Here is a 26,059-nt window from a genome sequence, read left to right on the forward strand (position 1 = left end):
AATGCATATCATTTGATGCATGCATGCTTTTAGATCTGCGTGCCCTGCCCAAGTTTATCAGTAGAATAGAACAAACAGTACTGTTTCTTGCACTTCGATTTGTTTGCTAATTCACCTACAAATTTGCAAGTTGCAATGACTTGTCTATCACTTTCCAGTTTTCATATCGCTACAGTCCATCCAACCAACAAACCCCGTTTTTTATCTAATAAGCTACAGATTTCAATACTCTACTGCTTGAGTTATTGAAAGTCAGATTGACCATTGATATATTAAAAAATTATGTTAACATAAAGATGAAGAGAAATCAATATATTTATTGGAAAAATGTAAAATGAGGAGGCAAAATAAAGAGTATCGCTGGAGTGCGTAAAAAATTTTAACCTCTAAATTAGGCTTGGTACAACCCCATTGGGCGTAAGGTTTGGTCTGTCCGTGTCAGAATAGACAGGGCCTTCCACATGGTAGTTTTTCAAGTTTGATAGGCAAGGTATATTTTGATAGTCATGCCATGCTAAGAGCAATTTTGCTTCAAATGATGTTAAAATATCGAGATAACAAGTTAAATGCTTAGCAAAGTCTCGTGGCATAACTTGAACACAAGCGACGTCATTCAGTTTGATAGAGTCTGAATTATAAGAAGATACAAAAAGTAAGTTAATCGATAGTCGATAGAAGATCTCTATCCCAGCCATTCGCTCTAAGCATGAACCAATTTCCAACTTTTTTTTATTATGCTAGAATTTCGTGAGCGCGGGCGCGAACGGGGCATGGCTCTCGGCTCGGTTCAGGTTCAGTTGAAGAATTAAATATATTTTGATGGTGGTGACCACACTACTATTGTCTTCTCTTGCAATATCAATTATTGTGTGGAAGAATAGCAGCACCAAAAAGCAATCATGTTGATTTGCCTGCTACTGGTACGATATGAACGTGCTAGGATTATTACGAGATTCTCAAATTCGAATGGAACCAAATGTCTTGCTGTTCTGTTCTCCATTTCAATCTATCACATCAAAAAAATGGTGTCAAATCTTAAAGTAAAGTTCACCCTCTCCAGGATAATCCAAACGGACAATCTCATGTAATTGAAGAACGCAATCTCCTTATAAGTACAGTGTACAGATAACTCTTACTTCCTGACTTGTTAGGACACATTTCGCGATTTACCTCCTTCACAAAGTTCTAGGGACGTAACGGTTAGAGCTCTCAAGGTTGAAGTTCAACTTTTTTTTAAACGCAATCACCTTTTTTCATTCTGATTGAAAGTTAAAATAACCACAATATTTATCTACGATAGTATAAAGGTGTTTATATTTCACATAAATGGTAGCATATCATTTGATGTGTGTTGGGATGACAAAATATTTCAACCCCACCCGCTCTATCGACGAATTACACGGTCTCAGTCTCAGCTCTCTCTTTATTTTATTTAATGTTACTAAATTTAAATACTATTTAACAAATAAAGAAGCAAATGGAAGAAAATAAGATGAAATAAGGATACTTCAATCCGCTTCCAGAAAAAACCACTCCGGCTTCGTTGCCATCCTACGTGAGTGAGACTCATAAATGGTGGTTCTAAAATAAATCTCTCCAGGAAAAAGAGAGAAATAAAATGTAATCTCATTCTACTGTGAAATAGAAGTTTTTGGGAGAGAAAACAGAATGGAAATTCTAAAACAATTGGAAGAAAAGACTCGTTGATCCATCTCCATACGATCGAAGATCAGCAGGTCTAACCAGGGCCCTGCATAAAGGGCAAGTTCTTTCTCTTTCGAACCTGCAAAAGGAAAGAGGTTAGTGTGTTTCAAGGACCTCGTATAATCACAAACAGTGAACTTGTCACGTGATTGCGATGAAAAGGAAAGACTAAGAACATGAAGTTTTCAAGCAGTATTCTTTTCTTAAGCGGTGTAAGAATGTAGCAAACTAAAACACAACGGATGTATTTGTTGCATGATGAGTTGAGGAGATATGGAAAGAGTTTCACAACACATATCCGATGTTACATTAAACAGTCAAAAACAAATGAGAAACCAAGCCTAATTCCCAATAAACTTTGAATGTTTACACGAATCCTTTCTCATTAGCTCGACTTTGTTCTCCACTACATCTATTGAAAGCTATATCATGACAAGTACTGGTCTTTCCAATTCTGATGGGGTTTTATCATTCACTGTATAAACAACAAATTTTGATTTTGGTCTTTTATTAGAAATATCAGCATCTTCATCATAGTCTGGCAACACCATGAACCACAAGCATTTTCAAAATCGAAGAACTAGCAAGCTTACACCTGCTCATAAGCAGCAAAAATATGACTTGTTGGATCATATGGTCCACTTCCACCAACTAGAGAGAGAGGAAGCTGATGATAAGAATTTTGCAAAGCATTCTTTGCATTCCCTCCATTTAGAAGTTAACAAAAGCATCCCACCCACAGCAAATTGATGGAATTTAAACAGAGGTGGTAAAACAAGACAAGACACGACACTACTGTATCGTCATCCTAAAAAGGTCAAAATCTCGTTTATACTTTAATGACAGCAGACAGTGACTCTCATTTAGATGGCAGGCAACAGGACGGTCATAATTCAATTATATGAATTTCACCCCAGTAAAAATAAATTATAAGCAAGTTGCCATCTAAGACAAGCTCTAAAATAAAAAGCTTATAAAGAATGTTCACATAAGTCAAGAGAAATTAGCAAATATGTAATCACGTAGCACAATGAAACTAACCATTCTGAAACACAGTCTTCACAAAAGATGTGTTTGCACCGCAATAAAATTGGAATATGCATCTTCTCCTGGCATATGGCACAGAGATCTCCTGCTGCAGTTACCTATATTGAATAATTTAAAAGAACTTTTTCAGAAAACCACTTAGTCCTAATACATCTAAAATCCATCATATAACACATCTAAGCGCATGAACTCGACATATTATATGACCATGAATTCAACACCAAGGACGCCATTCACCAAAAGCACTACTCCGGGACATAACCATGCTCAGAGCTGTAGTCAGGCTTGGTCAACTCAAAATGCAAAAATGAAAATGTTGGATCACAACAAGAACTGGAGTAGATAAATCAATCCATTCAGCCGACCAGAGAAACATGTAAGCATTAGCTATCAGCCAGCGTCGTAACATGTGATAATCACTACATTAATGGATCAGATCCTACTCCTACCACTACCAGTACCTAGAAGTTAGTTGGAAAGAGTTATATGAAACGGAGAAGTGCTACAAGATAATGTGATTGGAAGACGCATTGAAGTCAAAAGGCAAGTTCTGCAGAATAATTATTAGACTAGTTATGAATTATGGCACTTACTATTGGATCATAGACGACCAGTTGTCCATAAGATGAAGACAACATAAATGAGGATGTTAAGTAAATAATAAAATGGATAAAATAAAAAATGAGACTATACACACACAGGTTATACCACCAATTTAGGATAAATTAAGGGAAGGTTCAGTCAACTTAGGTGGTTGGTAGATATCTTCTGTAAACCTAAAGAAACTCCCCCTCACAAGTATGATGCAACCCCATTATGACCTAAAGCTTAAGATAACTATCTCGAAACCATATTCACATAAAGGACTAAAACATAAAGCCAAGCATGGTTGTCATGTATAGCCATTTATTTCATTGTGCACTAAAACATCTGAATGGAGAAGAAAAGGTACTCATGCATGATGGAAAACTGAAGCAAAAGAAAGACTGGGTTACTAAATGTTATAGGCTCCCATGTGTAGTAGACATTTTAGAATACTTTTTTGCAGTCCGCTTTAAAACAAGAAGTCTCCATGTATACTGTAACTCCTACTAGAAACTTAAACGCTAAAAGAAACATGATACCTGTTCTGATGTGGCATAAGACCCATAATGGATTTCCTTTCTTGACAATGCTTTCAAGGAAGCAAAGAAGGATTGGACCTGAACAGCAACATGAAAGCGAGAGAGAGAGAGAGAGAGAGCACGTATTTTAGACTGTTCTTCCAAATTCGACAGGGCTAATTTAGAACATTAAAATAAGATGATGAAACAACACACCTTCTCTACAATTGACGTAAGCTTGAAAGTTAGATACAACCCAGTTGTCAACGATGAAAATAGGCTCCCATAGTCTTTGTTCAAGAAGAATCTATACCAGACAGGAGTTGGTAACAGTGCACGGTATAGCAGCAGCGTGTACTCAACCAAAGTCAACATTTGACCCTTAATGACCAATTCACTACAGTTAGATTTCTTAGCAATTCAACTGTGCATCATTGAATTACATAATACTCTTAAATGCTTGTTTGGTAGTGCTTTTAAGTGTTATAAGTTGTGGGTCTCGTCAAATATGTGGATAACAAATGGGTAATAAATTGTAGGTCCTGCAAAATGTGTGAATAAAAGTATATTTGACCACCTTAATTTTAAAATTTAAGCTTAGCCAAACATGCACTAAATAATTTAGTTTGAAATCATTACCTGTCTGCGGAAATTGTGGCCCCTGCAATTCTTATAATAAATTAGAAGAACCAACTTCAAGATCATTGCAACCTGCCGCACCATTGTATCTGACAGTAAAAAGTCAGCTAAAATATAAAAAAATGTCTAAAAGTTAACATTCTATACCCTAAACAGGATTCAGTAAGCAGGAGAGGGGAAAGGATAAGAGAGAGAAAAATGAATAACACTCTCCGACACAGCTTCGAATAGCAATTTCCATTTTGTGATGCTCAGAAATAATGTCCCACTTAAAACATGAATGTTGTTTACAGAAATATTCTTCCCTGAAGTACATTAGATGGAACACAGAATCTGAGCCACTACTTTTGAGGGTAAAGTCTCACATTTTCAACTCTTACCTAAAACTGTGTGGCAATTCAGACCAGGACCTTCAAATTTGAAGGAGGGAGTAATTACATTTGCAAATGCAAAATAAGACACCGATGTCAATATAACTGAGGATGTTTAAATTATTAAGAGAAAAAAGGCAACCCGTTCAAGCTCTCAACAAAGTTGTTGGCAGTTCATCAAAATTCACAAAAGGGAAAAAGTTACGGCTGTTAATGATCAAAAGCAGATATATAAGCCACATTTTAAGTGGATTAAACTAAGAGTGATTGACAAAGCACTAGATTTCGAATGGGGGAAGCTGTGGAAATTCAATTTTTGACTACCAACACATATATAATGCCAAATGAAGAAGTTTATGTGCCATTATATTTATTGCATGTATAAGTAACAAGCACGTAAATTCATACCATTTACCAGGATGATGAATATTGCATGCCAGAAAGGCGGGACTGTCTCTGGAGGAACCATGAATAATGAATGGAAAAGATCATCTTTCCGATTCCACCAGTAGATACCAAATACATGAACCATGAAGACCACAGAATAACCAACAAGGACAGGAATCTTCCTCTCTCCCTGCAAAAAAGCCTGTGTTTTTAAGTTTCTGGAATTCTCCTTTTGCATCTTTATTCCTTCTGTGAATAAGGGAGTGGGCTTGAAACTTGACTTTATTTACCTAGAACGCACCATGAAAAAGTTCATCACATGGAACACAGATCATACCTTTAGAGCCGTCTGCTTTCGAACAATGTCGTTAGACTTGAACAAGATGGCAGTAATCCAAATGGTAGCAAAGAATCCTGAAACGCCATATTTAGAAAAATTAGGAGTTTTTGACTCAAGAATACATATCATATTGTCTAGTTTTGTCCAATACAATAAAGATAAAACTAGTCATCTAATACGACAAAACCTACCACATTAACTATTTTAAATGAGGAACCAATATTCTGACAAATATCAAAAGGACATTTTTGAGAACCTTAGAAGCAAGAGCTCACACATGAGAACATAAAAAACCGTTTTAATTTTACGTGGAAGATAATGCCTGTATTATCTCCTCAATTTGCAGATAAGACAAATTTTCTCAGAAGTGCAGAAGGAGAGTTTCAAGGACCATGCTCACAAGACAAAAGATAATAAAACCCTTCACTCCCATGAAGTGGAAGGATCTTGCTTGTTTTATTTCCCCATGATTCCCAATAAGAACAAAATCATTATGCGACATTCATTTCATCACTTGCGTCCGCACTTATTTAAACATGAGTATTATAAGTGACTCATCAACTCAACAGAACAGGCACCAAAATATGACTGTTGGGTAAGTAAGAGATAAAACCCATCTCTCAATGTCTTTTCAAGCACAGCATAATAGTAATGAACATATTGAAATAAATTTTCAATACGGATAAAGAAAATTGGCAAGTTCAAAAGCAAGACAGGCGTAGAAAGGACTGAAAGTTAATAAAAAATATTGTATAATTAATTGGACCCTGGCAGGCAATTCCCATGCAACTATCTTCCTGCAGTCCATGCGATGCTAGCAATAGGGAATCCAGAGGATCCACAGCTTAGTTACAATGGTAATAGGCTGTGAATTGCATTTCAATCGTGATAACAACCAATACAAAAAATGAACACTTCGAGAGAGCCATGACAACACAATAGGTGTTGCATTTGTGTTCCTAAACGAACGAGAGAGAGAGAGAGAGAGAGAGAGTGTTTAGTAACCATAATATTGATAAATAATGTATTATCTGGGTAAAATGTAGGTAATTAATAGAAAATAATTAAGAAATGAGGTCTATCATAAGAAAACATCTTGCTTCAAATTGTTCTACGATTTTTTTTTTTATTTAAAATGGATAATGAGAATCGGCAAGTTTGAAAACAACAAAGACAGGGAGAGGAATGAAAGTTAATAAAAAAAAAATTGTAATTAATTGGACCCTGAAAGGCAATTTCCTTGCAAATATGCTTTCTATGGTCCCTGCTATGCCAGCAATATTTTGGATCTGATCAGATCAGATTGGAGAAGGGTCTTGCGGGTCGGATCGTTGCTTTGAATCAAGGACGTAAGGTTTTATTAAATATTAAGACTAGATAAACATATAATATTTTTAATAATAAATTAATTGCTGAACCAAGAAGCAAACTAAAATAAAAAAATTCATTAAGTGTAGAACCAAAAATAAAAATATAAGTAAACTTCCATTTCAGCTTATTTTAAAAATCAAAATTTCAACTAAAATTAATTTTTATGATAAATTTATGTACACCAATCACGAATTTCTGTACAAATTATTCACAATGATAAATAAATTTCACAACATTATGAGCTTGGAAACCAAGCCTAATTCTACAACTAATTTTCAAAAAGCAAGAAATTTAACCAAAAAAAAAAAAAAAAAAAAAAAGAAAAAAAGAAACCGGAAAAAAGAATAGAAAACACTGAACGCATATAGATTAAAAAGCAAAATGCAAATCAAATATTTTAAATGCGATCAAAGAAAAGGTTGAAAGAACATAATTCAAAAATATGACGAACAAATGAATGTCATTGTCGATTTTCCCAATAGTCAGTAGACAATGAAAGATAATAGATTTCGATTAGGAATTCTAATTTTTGCCGTTTTCTTTTACTTTGCTTTCGTTAAAATTTGATTTGGGCTTTAGTTCAAAACGAACCTCAACCCAAGTATCCAACAACCCATGAATAACAAGGAAAACTTATAATGATGAAAAAATGGAGGATCATAAAAATCATTAGGACAAGTAGAATCCACAGGAATCATCTGATTCTACAATTTTAAGATCCTACTACTGGATGAGGTCATTTCATCATTTTCAGATTGTAGAATCGTGGGATATAAGATCCGGATCAGGAGTTTAACAACCACAATTCCAGCAATAAGGAATCCACAGGACCCACATCTTGTTTACAATGGTAATAGGCTGTGAATGACATTTCAATCATGATTTCAACCAATATAAAAAAAATGAGCACATTGAGATAGCTATGAAGGTGTTGCATTGGTGTTTGTAGACAAGAGAGAGAGAGAGACTGTTGAGTGACAATAAGCATAAAGATTTTCATTCACTAATTTCATTTAACAATTTCTCCCGGTAAAAAGGATTTATGAGTAGTTTTTGTGCATAGATTTTCTGGTCACAAGTCGCAAGATGACTTTCGATGTGAATTGTTCACTAAAACTACAAAGTGCTTTGCAAAAAATGATTTCGTTTCAAGCATTCGGTATATAGAAAATGTGCAGCATTAAGACATGGAAATGTACATACATAGTTTGGTTTCTATACTATTCCAAATGCGGAAGAAATTTTAAATATAAATTGTTTTCAAAAATTAAAAATGATTTTCCTACATATATCGTAATAATATGCTAGTTTGTTACAGACTTTGAAAGAGAGCCCATATTGATAATACAATAACACGTTAAAATGTATTTGAATTTTGAATTGATTTAATGATTTGAAAAGGATATCGAGAGATGGAATGATTGCAATTAAGCTAAACAAGAAACCCAATGATATATGATATTGCATCGTCCTCTAGAACAATGATCTGTGAAAATATAATTTGTATGAGGAGGACAATATTAAAATGGTTCAGAATGCTCGTGCTAATTTTAAATGAACAAAGTCAACCAAAATAGACAATTGATCAATCATGAGATTCTAAGAGGGAATTGTTGTGTTTTAGATAATGCAGCAAGATCAAAATCAAAATGCAAAGTGACAATAAAGCCAACGAGAACATAACTTACACGTGCTTCTAGAGGGAACAGAGAAAAGATGATGCATTTTCTTTAATTGCATAGTTAACTGATCATCAAATACTTCTTGAATAAACCTTATCATGCTTGGCACTAGGTTATCTAATAATCGAAATCAACATTTTTCCACTATCAGTTTAATACATAACAAGAATACCAACATATTATAGCATCTAAAAAATTTTAAACACAGCACAAATCCAACATTTGGACTAAAAAATTCAGAACATTCACCTTGCAAGTGCTGTCGGATGAAAACCACCAATAGTAGCAAAGAGAAGGGAAGAATCTGCTCAATCCACCTTGCCACCTGCTGTATATCATATCTCTGATACGACGAAGTATTGCCATTATTCTCATTACTATTAGTGGTAGTTCCATTCCCATTAAAATCATCGGTCCCCAACGCAGACTCCTCCATGCCCAATCCCAGTCCAGACCCCGATTGATCATTCTCATCACCATTTCCAACAACCCTAACCCCATCCTGCTCCCCCGCCCCAATAATCCGAATCGAAACCTCCCCATTATTATTACTGCTATTACCACTATCAGTAATATCATTGCTGTTAATTGAGCTTAAATCGTTAGGAATTTGGACATTATTATTGGTATTTTCGGATATGAGAGGATGGGCTTCGGAGTAGGGATGATCGGGCCGGACCCGAAGGATGCCGGTGTGTTCAAGTAGGGTTGAGATAGGGGACCGGAAGAACCGGAGGAAAGGGAATTGTATCCTGGAATTTCCCCCATTGCTTGGTGAAGAAGGTAACGAATCCTCATTGGAACTATCAGGACTCACACCACTCGATGTCTCCATAACTCTTTTGCATTCAATTCAAAAAACCCACCTCCAAAATCTATCACAATTAAGGTATCAATCAAACCCAGCAAGAAATAATCGAGACAAAAGAAATGTGTTAAATGAGGGAATCGTCAATAATATAATAATGCAAGCATATATCTATACACATACATACATACAAACAATACATAAATTACTGGAAAAATATGAGGTTATACAGTGAAAGAGATGGAAAAGAAAGAAAAATATCTGAAGGAAAAGGTCAGAGAGTGAGAGAATTAATTTCGGGATTATTGATGAAGGCCAAAACGAGTAACGTAATTCATGAGCTAACGCCGGTGTGTAGGGCGCATTAACGACTCAGACACTGGAATTGCAGTTACAGAAATCTTGTCTTTTTCTCCATTGGCGTAAACGGCGAGAAGATTTGTGAGGTTCGATCCGAAGGAGATTTGTGAGTACATACGTATTCGTTTTTGTTTATGTTTTATTTTCTGTTTCCACTAGCAGAAATGATCAAATTAAAACAAAATATAGAATTGGATGATTATTTTTTAAATATAACCAAAGTTGATGATTTTAATTTCTAACATTGAATTTTTTTTCCTTCTGTTTGAAATTTTTACAAAGTATGTCAATTTACCTATAAATTTATTGTTGGCAGTAATAAATATTAATTTACGATGGATTCTGTTTTAAAATTAATGACAAAATTAGTCGGACGCTGGCTTATGACAAACAATTCTTTGAAAAATTTCCACAATAACCAAAGACAGAAAAAGTCCATCGCAATTTGTAACGAATTTTGTTTTTTCATCACCCATTTTCTTGTAACGCCTTTGTCTAAACTTTTGTTATTAATAATAGGGGAGAATTTTTAAAAAAAAATGTGAACCTGCCCAAATCAAATTAAAATCGTAGTTTCGGAATCGTTGGTGGAATACCTTTAGACCTGTTCGGTAGTTGATTATAAAAATTTATTTTTTGACCGTTATAGAAAAAAATGGGTTTCACCTGTGAGTGAAAAAGTAAAAAATGACGACTGATCTAAAGAGTAACGATAAAAAAAATTGATTTTTTGGTTTGAAAAATCAGAATCAAACGGGGGCTCCATTTCGAATCAAACCAAATCGTTTGGGAATGGTTTAATTTATATTTCGATAGTTAAAGAATCCTTAAAATTAAACAACATCGTTAATTCATTTTTTTGCCCTTGTTTGATTTAATTTAGATAAAAATCACATTTTTAGTATATTTTTATAAAAATTTATAAATTATGCGGTTAAAAAGTTATGGAACTCATGAAATAAATTGTTGAAATTTGAAAATGATTATTAACTTTGACTTAAATGTGAATCTAAATTTTTAGATGGACCAAATAGGGACTTTAGAAAAAAATTTACTTGCTTTTATACTTCAACAAATTTAGTTGCTACATATTTAGGTACCATATTAATATTTATCTTTTGAAGGTTACACTTTATATGTAGCATTCAGATTTCATACTAATATATTTTATTTTTTTCATTTGTTTGAATAATATTTTCTTTTGGTCGCTTAAACCGTGGTTTGAAACTAAAACTGAATAGCAAAAAGCACGTTTGGAAAATGAAATTGTTTGCTTAGGTTTGGAATTTATTTTTTTTAAATTGTTTAAATTGTTCGATCTAAAATAGTTCAAAAATCACTCAAAACGAGGATTGTCCACTCGTATATTTAGATATGGATTGTAAACTTTGGAACAACTCATCTACTTCGAAAACTAGTTCTTGTGACTAATTTTGACTAAAACATAAGCGTTATCCTTTTTGGTTGCAACATGCATGACACGTGCCGTGAATTGTAATTTGGTGTTCAATCTATAATGATGAATATATTGGAATAATAATATATCCATATGGGTATATAGAGTAAGTACGAAAATATCGAAAACAAAACTAAAAGGAAAAACAAAATAGCTGAATTTTTGGCCTGAGCGAGTGCCCAATGTCGCTTTCAATAATCCGAGGCCAGAACTTTTGACCTAAGTGATCGCCCAATTTTGTATTAGGTGATCACCCGAGCTAATTTTTTGACCGTTGGGTTTAAAATTTCTAGTTCATTTTTTGGCACCTTTCCACAAAAAAAATACATGTTTTCATGAACTTTTTGAGGATTTTTTCGTATTGCATGATTGAGAATCTATATGTATGAATTAAATTTCATTTCTCTACACAATTATTACACCACCAACAATTGGAATCATTCCAATCATAGAGAGGTTTGCAAAAGTCTCTTTACATATTCACCCTTTTGAGCGTTCTTCAAGTTTTTAGTAGAAAACATAAGTGCTTAGTGTCTTTCTTCTTTTAAAGCTTATTAAATCCTACAAACCATTTGCCATGAATCCTTTTAAGCATAAAAAACAATCCTAGAGAGGACAAATTTAGTTTGGGACAATGATTACGCGTTCAAGTCAATTTTCGGTGTTTCTCTTTCTTTGGTTTTTTCTCTCCATCCCTTCGTTAGGATCAAATTTTTTCCAACAATCTCTAACTATTTTTTTTTTTTTTAATGGAGAATGAAACTGCCATAGCTACCGTTAAACTTATGAATTAAGACCTTGTTCGCTTAGATCGATTCGACGGAACAAATTTCACTTGATGGTAAGACAAGTTGAAGTTCTTTCTCACGGCGTTGAAGATTTTCTACGTCGTTGATCCGGAGTTGGCATCACTATTAGAACCAACAAATGGAGATACCAATGCTGTAAGAGCCGATAGGCAAAAGCATCAAGAAGATAAATTAATTTGCCTCGGTCACATACTCAACACACTATCGACTAGTTATATGATCTCTACACCAACATATCATTGGAAAAAGATATTTTGAATGCATTAGAGAACAAATACAAAACAAGAAAGAAGCAAAGTGGCATCCATTGATGAAGATAGTACTGTGGCTATTGTGAACAAAATAAATGCTACCAAGGAAAAAGTTCCCGATTGATGGTATAATATATGTGCAACTATATATGTATCATATGATAAGTCACTCTATAAGACTTATGATGAATTAAATGGAGAGCGAGAGATTCAGATGAGCAATAAAGGTCGTTCCAAAGTGGAAAGGGAAAAATCAAACATTGGATATTTCAAAGTATAGGGCGTCTTGCATATTGTAAGAACACGGACCCTAAAAAGATCAAATTGGGTCCAAAAGACATTAAATGTGTCTTTGTTAGATATCTTAGCAATAACAAATTAAATAAATTATTGAATTTGAGACCAATGCGATAACTGAATCAAATGACGTGGAGTTCTTTGAAAATTCACTATCTTCGAATAATGAATCAATGGAAACTCAAAAAAACATTTCTAGCTTTATAATGGAACACAAGATAAAACATATTTTAAAGATGTCAATGAATCTAGTGAACCTCGAAAAAGTAAAAGAACTCAAATAGAAAAGATCTTAGGACCGGATGAAATTGATTCCCAATTTATTTCACTTTACTTAGTAGAGAGAAATGAGAAGAATGTAGTAAAAATAATACCTTTTGTTTTACAAGTGAAAACTGATCATAAAACTTATAAAGAAGTTATCGCTTTTTGTGATAGTATCTTTTGAAAAGATACAATAAAAAATAAAATGAATTCAATTATGTCAAACAACACGTGAATACTTGTCGATTTACCCCTTGGGTTTAAACCTATTGGTTGTAAATAGGTGTTTAGGAGAAAATATATTGTGGATTTCTCTCCTAATACCTTTAAAGCTAAATTAGCAGCTAAAAGTTATCGATAAAAGGAAGGAATATATTATTTTAATTATATATGCATTGATAGCTAGAATAATATTAATTAGGATATTATTTGTATTAACATCTACCTATGATTTGCATGTTTATCAAATGAATGTCATAATGGCATTCTTAAATGAGAATCTCGATAATGAAATTTATATAGAACAACCTGAATGGTTTGTTCTACCTGAAAATGAACACAAGGTGTACAAGCTAGTAAAATCATTATATTGTTTAAAACAAGCACTTAAGAAATGATATGAGAAATTTGATTTAGCAATTATTTAATTAAGGCTCAAACACAATAGTGTAGATAAATACTTATATTCAAAATTACGCGATAATTGTGTTATATTTATTTGCTTATACGACAATGGCAAATCTAGGAATTGGATCCAACTAGTGTGGTCGTTGACCGTCGATCGTCAATGGTCGTAATAACAACATCATTTATTAAACACGATCGTGCATATTACTATATTTCGATTTATTCTTAGAAACTGTTTCCACGGACAATTTTTTTTTTTTTGCAATAGTTACAATAAAAAATTGGAATATATTTTCAATTAGACAATAACAGATTCCAAGTATAATGGACAAGATTTCAACTCTCATTCATTCTTAATAAACAGAAAATACATATAAGGGAGAGTCTGAACAGAAAATTCCAAGATGCTAGACTCTAAGAATAAGCTATGCTTTGAATCCAATTCGAAACAAAGAAAAGAGAAGGTCAGGCTCCCTTTGAAAATTCTAAGTTCTACCCATTGGTAATGTATTTCATTTATATTCAAAAGCTATATAAAATTTGGGTCCAAAATTCCAAATTGTCCAATAGGAGGAATTTCTACTTTCGTAAGAAATTAACATAAAAAAAAAATCATGAATCAAGAAATTGGATTCCACCATAAAGCATAAATGAGGCCTTTATTGTGAAATCATAACTCATAAATGATAAATCAAAAAAATGAATTAAAAGAATAAAAAATAAGAACAAAGAAGAAGAGAGTCAGAGGCTCATGACATACAAGTCCTGAAGATGGCAACTGGCAACAGGGCAAAGGTTGAGTACTATTGGCGAGTGCGATGCACATAGTGATAGGGCAGCGGGAGAAACCTTAGCCGCCGATTTGAAAATTGCAAATTGGAATAGCTGAACAGTTTGGGACTTGGATTAGAAATTTAGGTAAAATGGATTTGTTATATGAACTTGAATTTAAGCGACTTGATTGTATTTGGGCCTAATTCTTTTTTTTTTTTTTAACAACATTAGACTCAAAAGAAAAGGCCCAAAAAATTGAATAAAAATGATGCGATCCCACGTAGCGCGATCACTACCAAACCCACAACAAATTGAGAATCAAACCCAAGAAAAGCAAAGACAAGGTTTTGAATTAAACCCAATAAACTGGAACCAATCAACCCGAATCGCCGACAATATGCGGACCTCTTGATTACGCAATTTAAATTAATCTCACCTAGTTGATTTGAATGCCACAAGATTAATTTTGATAAGTTCACAAGTTGTTCAACGAAAAACGAGAGAAAAAAATTAATGCCTCACGAATAATATTCAATAATATGAGAGTTGTAATGTTTTACAATAAGGAATAAAGTATTTATACTATTCTAGAGAACCTAAGTAAACTAAGAAAAATATCTAAGAATAATGCAAAATTTCGTCTACAATAGCTTAATTATGGTAAAAATCTACTAATTATGAAATTCTATTAAAATAAGGAAAAAACGCGATATTTGGAAAAATTCGCCTCGGACTTGGCCTATGCGGCTTTAGAGCATGCGGTCGCATAGTGCAATTGGTCTATGACTTTGGGGCTTCTGCTGGGTGTATGCGACCGAGGACTTTAGACTTGTGCGGCCGCATGGTTTAATGCTCCAACTTCGTTTTCTTCAGCTTTAAACACGTTGATCCAATACTTTTCGGCCTTCGTCCCCAACACAAAACTTGATCCATTTTGCATCCCGAACATTGTTTCATCAACCGTTGCTTTGAGGAGCAATCCCATCGCCTCTTTCACGCGCTTGGCCCTCGATCCCGTCATCGACATCTCGACTATCAACGGATCTTTCCTCGGGCTCGACTCTGGACTTGACTTTGGTACTTGTGCTTCCTGGATCACATCATCCCCTCTCTCTTTGAAAGAATTCGACCTCGAATATGCACCTGCCTCGAAAAGAGATAAGTCAGAAATATTGAAAGTTGCAGAAACACTATACTCACCTAGAAGATCTATCTTGTAAGCGTTGTCGTTGATCTTCTCAATCACTTGGAACGGTCCATTTCCTTGTGGCAATAACTTTGATTTTCTTTGCTCCGGGAATCGCTCTTTCCTAAAATGCACCCAAACCTAATCTCCCAGTTCGAAAGTGACATATTTTCGACCTTTGTTTGCTTGTGTTGTGCGTTGATTGTTCTTCCTCTCTATTTGCACCCTTACCTTTTCATGGAGTGTCTTCACCAATTCGGCTTTCTTTTTCCCATCCAAGCTACCTCGTTCATTCACAGGCAAAGGTATTAAATCTATAGGTGTTAAAGGATTAAAACCATAAACAATTTCAAATGGTGAAAAAGTCGTAGTAGAATGCGTGGCCCTATTATATGCAAACTCAATGAATGGCAAACATTCTTCCCAATTCTTTAAATTTTTATTAACCACAATACGCAATAGTTGTGTCATTTTTCTATTCACTACTTCAGTTTAACTATCAGTTTGTGGGTGATAAGTTGTAGAAAACAATAATTTCGTGCCTTACTTATTCCACAAGACCCACCAAAAGTGATTAAGAAACTTAACATCTCTATCGGACACAATAAGTTTGGGAACATCATGCAAACGCACTACTTCTTTGAAAAACAAGTCCGCAATGTTAGTGGTATCATCGGTTTTGTGACATGGTATAAAGTGTGTCATTTTACTAAATATATCCACCACAACAAAAATTGAATCATGCCCCTTTTTAGTCTTAGACAAACCTAATACAAAATCCATTGAAATGTCAACCAAAGGTTCACTAGGTACCGGTAAAGGTGTATAAAGTCCATGGGGTAAAACATTTGATTTAGCCTTTTTACAAGTCATGCAACGACTACAAATTCATTCTACGTCAATCTTCATTTTAGGCCAATAAAAGTATTCATTTAACATGTCTAAAGTCTTTGCTACCCCAAAGTGACCCATTAAACCCCGACCGTGTGCCTCCCTAACCAACAATTCACGCATTGAGCAATTAGGAACACATAATTTATTTTCTCGAAACAAATACCCCTCATGCTTAAAGAACTTGTCAATAGCCCCCTTATTACATGAATTGAAGATGCTAGAAAAATCAAGATCGTTTTCATACATGTCGTTAACATACTCAAAACCAAGTAATTTCGCACTTAAAGAAGTGAGAAGCACATACCTTCGCGACAATGCATTGGCTACTATGTTTTTCTTACCTTGTTTGTATCGAATGACATATGGAAAAGTCTCTATAAATTCCATCCAACGTGCATATCGTTTGTTCAACTTACCTTGACTCCACAAATGTTTCAATGATTCATGGTCGGTGTGAATAAAAAACTCCTTCGGCCATAGGTAGTGTTACCATGTCTCCAAGGCCCGAACTAGATAATAAAGCTCCTTGTTATAAATAGGATAGTTAAGAGCTGCCCCACTTAGCTTTTCGCTAAAGTATGCTATCAGCCTCTTTTCCTGCATCAAAACTGCTCCAATACCTATTCCTGATGCATCACAGTCAATCTCGAAAGCTTTGTCAAAATTAGGAAGTGCAAAAACAGGTGCTTTACATAAACATTCTTTGATGGTGTTAAATACGTGTTCTTGTTCTACACTCCATTGAAATCCAACGCTCTTTTTGACAATTTCAGTAAGTGGTGCGGCTACTGTGCTAAAATCCCTAACAAATCGCCTATAAAAACAAGCTAACCCATGAAAACTCCTAACCTCAATTATGTTTTTAGGTGTTGGCCAATCTTTAATAACTTTTACCTTTTCCTCATCAATTTCAACCCCATTAGTACTCACCACAAATCCTAGAAATATGATTCTATCCATGCAAAATGTGCACTTCTTGAAATTAGCATAAAGTCGTTCATTTCTTAAAACCACAAGCACACATTTAAGATGTTCTAAATGCTCTCCTAGGTCCTTGCTATAAATTAGAATGTCATCAAAGTAACCCACAACAAATTTTCCAATGAAAACACGCAAACACATGGTTCATTAATTGCATAAACGTGCTTGGTGCATTTGTGAATCCAAAAGGCATAACTAGTCATTCATACAGCCCATATTTCGTTTTAAATGCTGTTTTCCATTCATCACCCTCCCGCATACAAACTTGATGATACCTGCTCTTAAGATCGATTTTAGAAAAGATGCAAGCACCATATAATTCATCTAACACGTCATCTAACCTGGGAATTAGGTGACGATACTTTACCGTAATGTTGTTGATAGCTCGGCAATCCACGCACATCCTCCAAGTTCCATCTTTCTTTGGCACCAACAATACGGGTACGGCACATGGACTCATGTTCTCCCTTACATAACCCTTGCTCATCAACTCCTCCACTTTCCTTTGAAACTCCTTTGTCTCTTCCAGATTACTTCGATAAGCTGGTCGGTTTGGAATAACAGCTCCAGGTATGAAATCAATTTGATGTTCGATCCACCCTAATGGGTGGCAATCCACTAGGCACGTCTTCCGAAAACACATCGTCAAATTCATGCAATAAAAAAATAGCCAAATTAGGGAGGGATGTGTTAGACTTCTCAAAATTGAGAAGTGATTCCTTATATACCAAAAGAATCATTGGTTGTCCTCCACTATCACCTTTTTCAATTCACTCCCTTTTGCAAAGAAATTCACTTTCGACTTTTCTCTCATCTCGGAAAACTCTCTTTCTTTTCTCTCATGTAGCCCCACTCTTTTTTCTTCCTCACCGGCAACCTCACTATTTTCTCTCTTTTTCTCTAACTCTCTCACTCTCTTTTCTTCCTCATTTTTCAATTTGATTTGGTCCGCATACACTTGTGCCGTTGTTAATGGTACAAGAGAGATAGACTTTCCCTCTTTCACAAAGCTATATTTATTTTTATACCCATCATACATTGTTTTCCTATCATATTGCCAAGGTCGCCCCAACAAAATATGCTCCGCATGCATAGGTATAACATCACATAACACCTCATCATGATACTTTCCAATGGAAAAATTAATCAACACCCTTTTTGTCACCTTAACCTCCCCACGTTCATTTAACCATTGCAACCTATAGGGTCTAGGATATTTTAATAGTGTTAATCCCAATTTTTCCACTAAATTAGTGCTAGCTACGTTTGTACAACTTCCACCATCAATTATTACACTGCATACCTTCCCGTTGACGTGAAACCGTGTGTGGAATATATTTTCCCGCTGCTACTCCAAGTCATCTGTCTTGATTTGAGCGCTAAGTGCTCCCTCGTGACCAACAACTCCCCAACTGCATACTCCGTGGTGTTTTCCTCGTCAATGTCCTCCAACTCCGACATGTCTTCATAATCACCTTCACTCTCGGTCTCCACTTCTCCGCTATCTCACAAAATCATGGTTCTTTTATTTGGACATTGTGAAGCAATATATCAAACTCCCAAGCAACGAAAACATTTGACGTCCCGATTCCTTGATAGCTGGGATTCTACCTTTGGTGTAGTCTTGCTAGCTCCTTCCTCCTTTCCTCTCGGTACCTCTGGTCTTGCTCTTGCATTAGCTCCATCTCCTTTATTATTTTCCGACCTCGGCTTCCAAGAAGGATTAGAAACCGAAGATCCACCTTGATACATTACTGTCCCCTTTCGCTTCAATTGCTTTTCCACTTTCATGGCCACATGTAGCATGTCTTCAATCTATACATAATGTTGCAATTCCACTACATTGGCAATGTCCCTATTCAACTCCCGCAAAAATCGAGCCATAGTGGCTTCCCTATCATCTTCCACGTTCGCCCTAATCATAAGCATCTCCATCTCCTTATGGTAATCCTATATGCTCCTAGTGCCTTGATATAGATTTTGTAACCGCTGATGAAGCTCCCAGTAATAGTGATTAGGTACAAATCGTTTCCTCATTAACATCTTCAACTCCTCCCAAGTATTTATAGGTTGTGCTCCAATCCTCCGCCTCGTCGTCACCACTTGATCCCACCAAGTTATTGCATAGTTGGAAAACTCAAAAATGGCAATTTTTCACCTTTTTCTTCCCCGAGTAATTGTGGCAATCGAATATCAATTCAATCTTCTTCTCCCACTCTAAGTATACCTCCGGATCACTCCTCCCTTTGAAAGAATGAATGGTAATTTTAATATTTCCCAAATTACCATTCAACTCCTCTCCACCGAGATTCTTACCTCTCACACCTTGCCTAACGCCTCTATTCTTAACCCTTCCAACCTCCGCATCCACAAGTGTATCCTCATCGAATCCACTATCAGCCTCAAAGTCATCATGATCATCTATCCTAACTTCCCGCCTTTCATTCCACCGTGCATTATTAGCTCCCCGTCGAGGATTAGCAGGCATTCGATTAAGCCTGTCTAACCGCATATCCTGTCGATCCAATCGATCCCTCACGTCCCCCATAATCCTTTCCATCCGCAGTATCAATTCCACCATCATGTTAAGTTGATCATTGTCCCTGCCAGAATGAGTTCCTTCCATGTCAGACATCCTATAATCTAACTTTTTTCTGCCTCACCAAGTTCACTCGAAATTCACTCAATTTGGCTTTTACCCTCAATTGATCTTACCACTCTACTTTTTACCGCTCGTTGCTTTCACTATGTGCTTCAAAAAACAAATTGGAACTCAACCAAGGAATTAGTCTCGTGAAACCTAAACCAAATGTGAGTGAGATTACAAAACAAAGAAGGACTCGAATTTGGAAGTTTTGAAATTCAAGAAAGTGGTTCTTGAATTGATTTGGACTAAGAAAGACAATTTAAGAAAACAAGGGACTAATTTGCAAATAAATAATTTATTTTTTTAACAGTAGACGTGAACAGTACGGACGTGAACAATACTTTTTTTTCGACCTTTTTTTTTACTTTTATTTTCTTTTTTTGCTATTGTACGATGAATAGTACGATTTTTTTGGACCTAGACTTTAACTACGACACCAATGAAAGAAACGGAAGTTGTTTGGAATTCTAAATGAGTCCAAAAATAACTTTTGATGTTTTAGACGAAAAGAATTCGGATCAAAGACTCAAAAATTTTACTAGACAGAAGAACACGAAGAACGAAGAAAAATTAGAAACAAAGATTCAACAAGAATTTAAAAGGGATATAACCTTGAATTGGAGCTTAAGCTCTAATACCAACTGATGCAAACCCGCGTAGCGTGATCACTACCAAACCCATAACAAATTGAAAATCAAACCTAAGAAAGCCAAAAACAAGGTTTTGAATTAAACCCAATAAACTGGAACCAATCAACCCGAATCGCCGACAATATGTGGACCTCTTGATTACGCAATTTAAATGAATCTCACCCGATTGATTTGAACGCCACAAGATTAATCTTGATATGTTCACAAGTTGTTCAACGAAGAACGAGAAAAAGCAATTAATTCCACACGAATAATATTCAATAATATGAGAGTTGTAATGTTTTACAATAAGGAATAAAGTATTTATACTATTTTAGAGAACCTAAGTAAACTAGGCAAAATATCTAAGAATAATGCAAAATTTTGTCTACAATAGCCTAATTATGGTAAAAATCTACTAATGATGAAATTCTATTAAAATAAGGAAAAAACGCGAAATTTGAAAAAATTCGCCTCGGACTTAGCCTATGCGGCCACATAGCTTTAGAGCATGCGGTCGCATAGTGCAATTGGTCTGCGACTTTGAGACTTCTGCTGGGTGTATGCGACAGCAGGACTTTAGACTTGTGCGGCCGCATGGTTTAATGCTCCAGATCTATTTTCTTCAACTTTAAACACATTGATCCAATAGTCTTCGGCCTTCGTCCCCAACATGAAACTTGACCCATTTTGCATCCCGAACATTGTTTCATCAACCGTTGCTTTGACGAGCAATCCCATCGCCTCTTTCACGCGCTTGGCCCTCGATCGCGTCATCGGCCCCTCGACTATCAACGGATCTTTCCTCGGGTTCGACTCTGAACTTGACTTTAGTACTTGTGCTTCTTGGATCACATAAAAAAAAAATGGCCTAATCTTCTTATTCCTTTCATTTTCCTTGTTGACTTCTTCCACCTGTGGCGGTTCAAGTTTCAAGCTTCTTCCTAGCCGGTTGGCTTTCTAACAACGACAGTAGATTCTAGTAAACCCAGCATGCGCAATCACACCCCTTGTCGGTTGCTGGCTCCGCCACTATTATACGTTGATGATATATTGATTTTGAGTAGTTTACATGGAATGAATAAAAGAAACGAAGAGATTTTCATCTTTCACATTCAAGATAAAGGATATTGGATAAGTGGGTACCATTTTAAATATTAAAGTTATTATTACTAGTGGAGATTACCATTTGAGTCAATCACATTATATCGAGAATGTGACAAATAAGTTTAAATTTTTAAACATAAAAGAGTGTGGCACCCTTCTTGATTCAAGTTATAAACTTATAAAGAATGATGGAAGAGCTATTGTTCAATGGGAATAGGCAAGTGTTATAAAGAGTCTTATGTATGCAGTTCAATGCACAAGATCAAACATAGCATTTATAATTTGTAAACTTAGTACATTTATTAGTAATGAAGTTCAGTATTAAATACAAGTATCTCTAAAAGTAACAAATATACTGAAAGAATTTTACCTAGATGAACTTCAAGTTGGTGCTACCTCAATAGAGAATTGTAGTTTCTCTCTTAAAAGTTCAACGAATAGGATGAGTGCAAGACCATATTAGTGTTAAGCGAGTTTGAGAAATTTGTGAACAAATGACATTTGTGTGTGTGCTTTTACTGGTATTATTATAAGGAATAATTGGTTTGAAACTATCATGTTATTTTTAATTTCGATTATACTTTGTGAGAATTACGTTAAGATTAGATTCAAATCGAAAGATATCTAATCCGAATGCATATTATTATACAATTGAACAAGTGGGGGATTGTTGTACTTTGGTGTTCAATTTATAATTATGAGTATATTGGAATGATAATACATATATATGGGTATGTAGAGTAAGTATAATAATACCGAAAACAAAACCAAAAGGAAAATGGAGGAGTTGAAATTTTGGCCTGATTTTGTACTAAGCGATCGTCCAAGCCAATTTTTTTATCGTTGGATTTGAAATTTCTAGTTTATTTTTTGGTACCTTTTCATGAAAAATGCATGTTTCATGAACCTTTGAAGCATTTTCGTGCTGTATGATTGAGAATCTATATATATGAGATAGATTTCAATCCTCTACAGAAGTATTGCACCACCAACAATTGAAATCATTCCATTCATAGAGAGTTTTATAAAAGTCTCTTTACCTATTCAATTTTTTGAGTGCTCTTCAAGTTTTAAGGACAAGTGTTTAATGTTTTTCTTCTTCTAAAGCTTATTAAATTCTACAAATCATTTGCCATGAGTCCTTTTTAGCATAAAAAAAGAATCCTAGAGGAGGCAAATTTAGTTTGAGGATAGTAATTACGGGTTCAAGTCAACTTTCAATGTTTCTCTTTCTCAGGTTTCTTTTCTTCATTCCCTTGTTAGGATCAAGTTTTTCCGACACCTTGTTCCATGTCAATGTCATGTTCAGGGCAGGTCGAAAATTATGTAATTTATTGACATAAAGGAAATGTGTGCACATTTGGCAGTAACGAGAGACGTTTAATGTGGGTTTACTTGATAGCAGTATTGCACGTGTTTTGGGAATGTGCCTATGGCAAGGCACAAAAGGTTGTGGGCATCGATTCAAAGTGTTGGCTTGCAAGCAGCAAGTCGCAGACGGTTGCTAGCTGCCTTAGCTAATTTCAATCTTTCTTTTGTTTATATATCTTTTAACAATCAACATGGAGTGGATATCTTGAAATATATCTGAAAAATGTTGGATACACTTTTCATTGTGTAAATTCTATGCATATAAGAACATACTCACTGTTATGAACCTCTCCACTCTTTATCTATTTTCTTCTTGTCAAATTAAGTGATCCACTGAGATTGGATCTACAGTCATTCTTTAGTTCAAATGACGAGTGCCAGTACCCATTTTTGAACCAAAATTTTTTCTAGAAAATTGAGACTACTCTCGTTTCTAATTTTGCTATACAAATTAATTCCTCAAGTGAAGAAGTTAGCCACGGAGAGGACGTAATTATTAAAAGAGTAAAGCTAGACTTACAGGAAAAAAAATGGTACAAAACCTTTACAGAACACACACATATCAGGGTGGGTGGGTCATTTTTTATTTTTATTTTTGCAATATTTTAATACAGGTTGGATCCACCGGATGTGAGGGTCTGTAATCTTTCTGTGGAAAATAATTTTGTACATTCAGTTTTTTCCTTGTTAAAAAAATGTTTTAGTAATTGTTTTATTTACTCGTTTTATTTTTTTAAAGATTTCGTTAACATCAATATTGGATTGCTTGAGTGAGAAATATAAACTATGACATTTAAATAAGAGATTATCATTGAAATATTGAATTTTGCAAGCAAGTTAAGAATTTCTTAACTCTGGCTGGTTTGAGCTTGAGCCCAACACATTTCCCCAGTTGTTGTTGTACTAGAATATACATGGTGAAAGGGTAGTTTAGTAATGAACAAACGAAGATGAAGTTAAAAAATTTAGATTGTGGGAGCGTAATTAAAGTTTATGGAAGTAGAAACAAGAAGAAGAAAGTAAGTAAAATGAAGGTGGAAAATGGTAAGTGATTATACTTTCTCCTTAAGACAAAATTGCCCCTCAACGGTGTTAATAGTTTACAGCACTTGTCTTCTAAGATACAACGGGTTCAACTTGTGGTAGAAGCACCTCAAACCACAAGCAACGGCGAACTCGAGCGGAATTTATCCCCTATAAGGAAAACAATATGGATTGATTTTTGGAGAATTTTTGCAAGAAATTCTATGCAATGCTCAATGTAAAAGTGATATGGATGCATTATGAACATCCAAAGTGTCCTATTTATAAAAGATGAGGGATTGTGGGTGAAGTGATGAGTATCAAATCTCGCAACTTTGCGAATGGAAGCATCAGCTGTTATCACTAACCTGTCACTGGCCTCTTGCTCGAGCGCCAATGTCAAAATTTTAACAGAAACTGTTCGCCTGGCTATCGCTCGAGCGACGTCCGCAGAAATCTAGGCCAATTTTTCATCTATTTTTCTTCCAATTTTAGGCCACAATTTATCATTCATCTGAAATTGGTTTTAAGCTTTCAAATATACCATGATTATCTATTAGACTAGTAGAACAAGTTAGTCAATTTATATTTGTAATTTGACTATCGGATCAAATCCAAATATTTGGTCGAATTTGATAGGAAAATCACTTTTTCCACATTTTTGGTTTTAACACTTAGTCCAATTTCCAACAATTGTAGAAGCAACAATCCAGATTAATCTGTGCAAGCTTCATTCTATGCTTATTTATCGTATGATCCATGCTTTTCTAAGCTCGACCAAAATTTAAAGGAGTTTGGTTGAAGATCATGTTCAAGGCAAAGATGACTGGGTGGAATACAATGGCTGGGAACAAGTGATGGTGATTGTGGCATCGAAGGGTCTCAAGTGAGACGCCATCAAGCCTTTTAAATCTTGAAGAAGAAGAAGACAAGGTTGGATTTTGACCATATGCATTTATCTCAGACCCCTACCATTTGAGTTCAACAAGAATTGTCGACAATAAATATATATTTCTGTTTCGCGCGGGTTAAGTCGCTAACAATTAAAAAGGATCAGACGATTGTGTAAGGGACGAAACCTCTTGAGACAAAGTCCCAAAAAGGGGTGTTCTTTTATTGACGATGAACTTTACAATTGGAAATGGAAAACAACGTGCCTCCAAGGGGCGCAAGCACACGAGTTACTGAAAGAAAATTGTTTAAGTCTAAAAAACTGAGGAAATGAAAATTACATGTTCTCTGTTCGAGAGTTTTGGATTCGGTCCTTTGCTTCTATTTTCTTTCTCCCTTTTATACTTCATAGACGATCTCTTTGTGATTAACTGCTCTAAAAACTGCTTGATCGTCCTATAACTACCCATTTTCTTCGTAGTGGCCATTTTATCATGAAAACTGTCTTTTAACTGCTGCCATTACCTTTCATCGATCAACCGCTTTCGATTGAATTCCTTGAGTCGTGGAACGTGATAGGGCTGCTTTAACAACTGCATTTCTTGATAACCACGACGCGTTATGTCTGTTGATACCTTGGGCGACTTGAAGGTTTGGGCGAGAATAGAATAACAGCTCTGGGCGACCGTATGATACTCTATTCGTTCAGATTCTGGGCGACTTGCAAACTTGGGCGATGGCGTTACAGCATTCTTGGGCCCCCTTATTTGGGCCTTCACCTTGATTTGTTCGATTGGACTTCGTTCTTTGGGCTATCTGATTTGGGGGTCTTCCAATTGGGCTTTACTCCTTGGGCCGTTCGATTTGGGCTGAATTTTTATGTGTCAACAATTACCCCCTAATATGGCAGAATTAATAATAATTATTGAATTTTGCCATATTCACTTTGTGTTTCCAGCAACGTTCGAAATTTCCAAAAATTTCAATCATTGTTTCCTTCTATAACTTGAAAAGGTGCGTCGTTTTGCAAACCCTTATAA

General features: G+C 35.2%; 1 protein-coding gene across 2 annotated transcripts; it reads right to left on the bottom strand.

The window, feature by feature from the left end:
* Positions 1-1,470: 1,470 nt before the first annotated feature.
* LOC111403933 (RING finger and transmembrane domain-containing protein 2-like) lies at positions 1,471-9,961 on the bottom strand. Of its 2 annotated transcripts, none has more exons than XM_023032609.1 (8): positions 8,894-9,961; positions 5,589-5,665; positions 5,273-5,441; positions 4,494-4,582; positions 4,071-4,235; positions 3,876-3,953; positions 2,746-2,849; positions 1,471-1,783 (listed from the first exon to the last, which is right to left on the bottom strand). In XM_023032609.1, the coding sequence occupies exons 1-8, from the start codon at positions 9,477-9,479 to the stop codon at positions 1,678-1,680; spliced, it is 1,374 nt and encodes a 457-aa protein (XP_022888377.1). In that variant the 5' UTR covers positions 9,480-9,961; the 3' UTR covers positions 1,471-1,677. The 2 variants fall into 2 exon arrangements, with proteins under 2 accessions (XP_022888377.1, XP_022888376.1); XM_023032608.1 differs by having other exon boundaries at positions 5,273-5,453.
* Positions 9,962-26,059: the final 16,098 nt, after the last annotated feature.

Source organism: Olea europaea, chromosome 11 (assembly GCF_002742605.1).
Source record: "Olea europaea var. sylvestris chromosome 11, O_europaea_v1, whole genome shotgun sequence".
NCBI lineage: Eukaryota > Viridiplantae > Streptophyta > Magnoliopsida > Lamiales > Oleaceae > Olea > Olea europaea.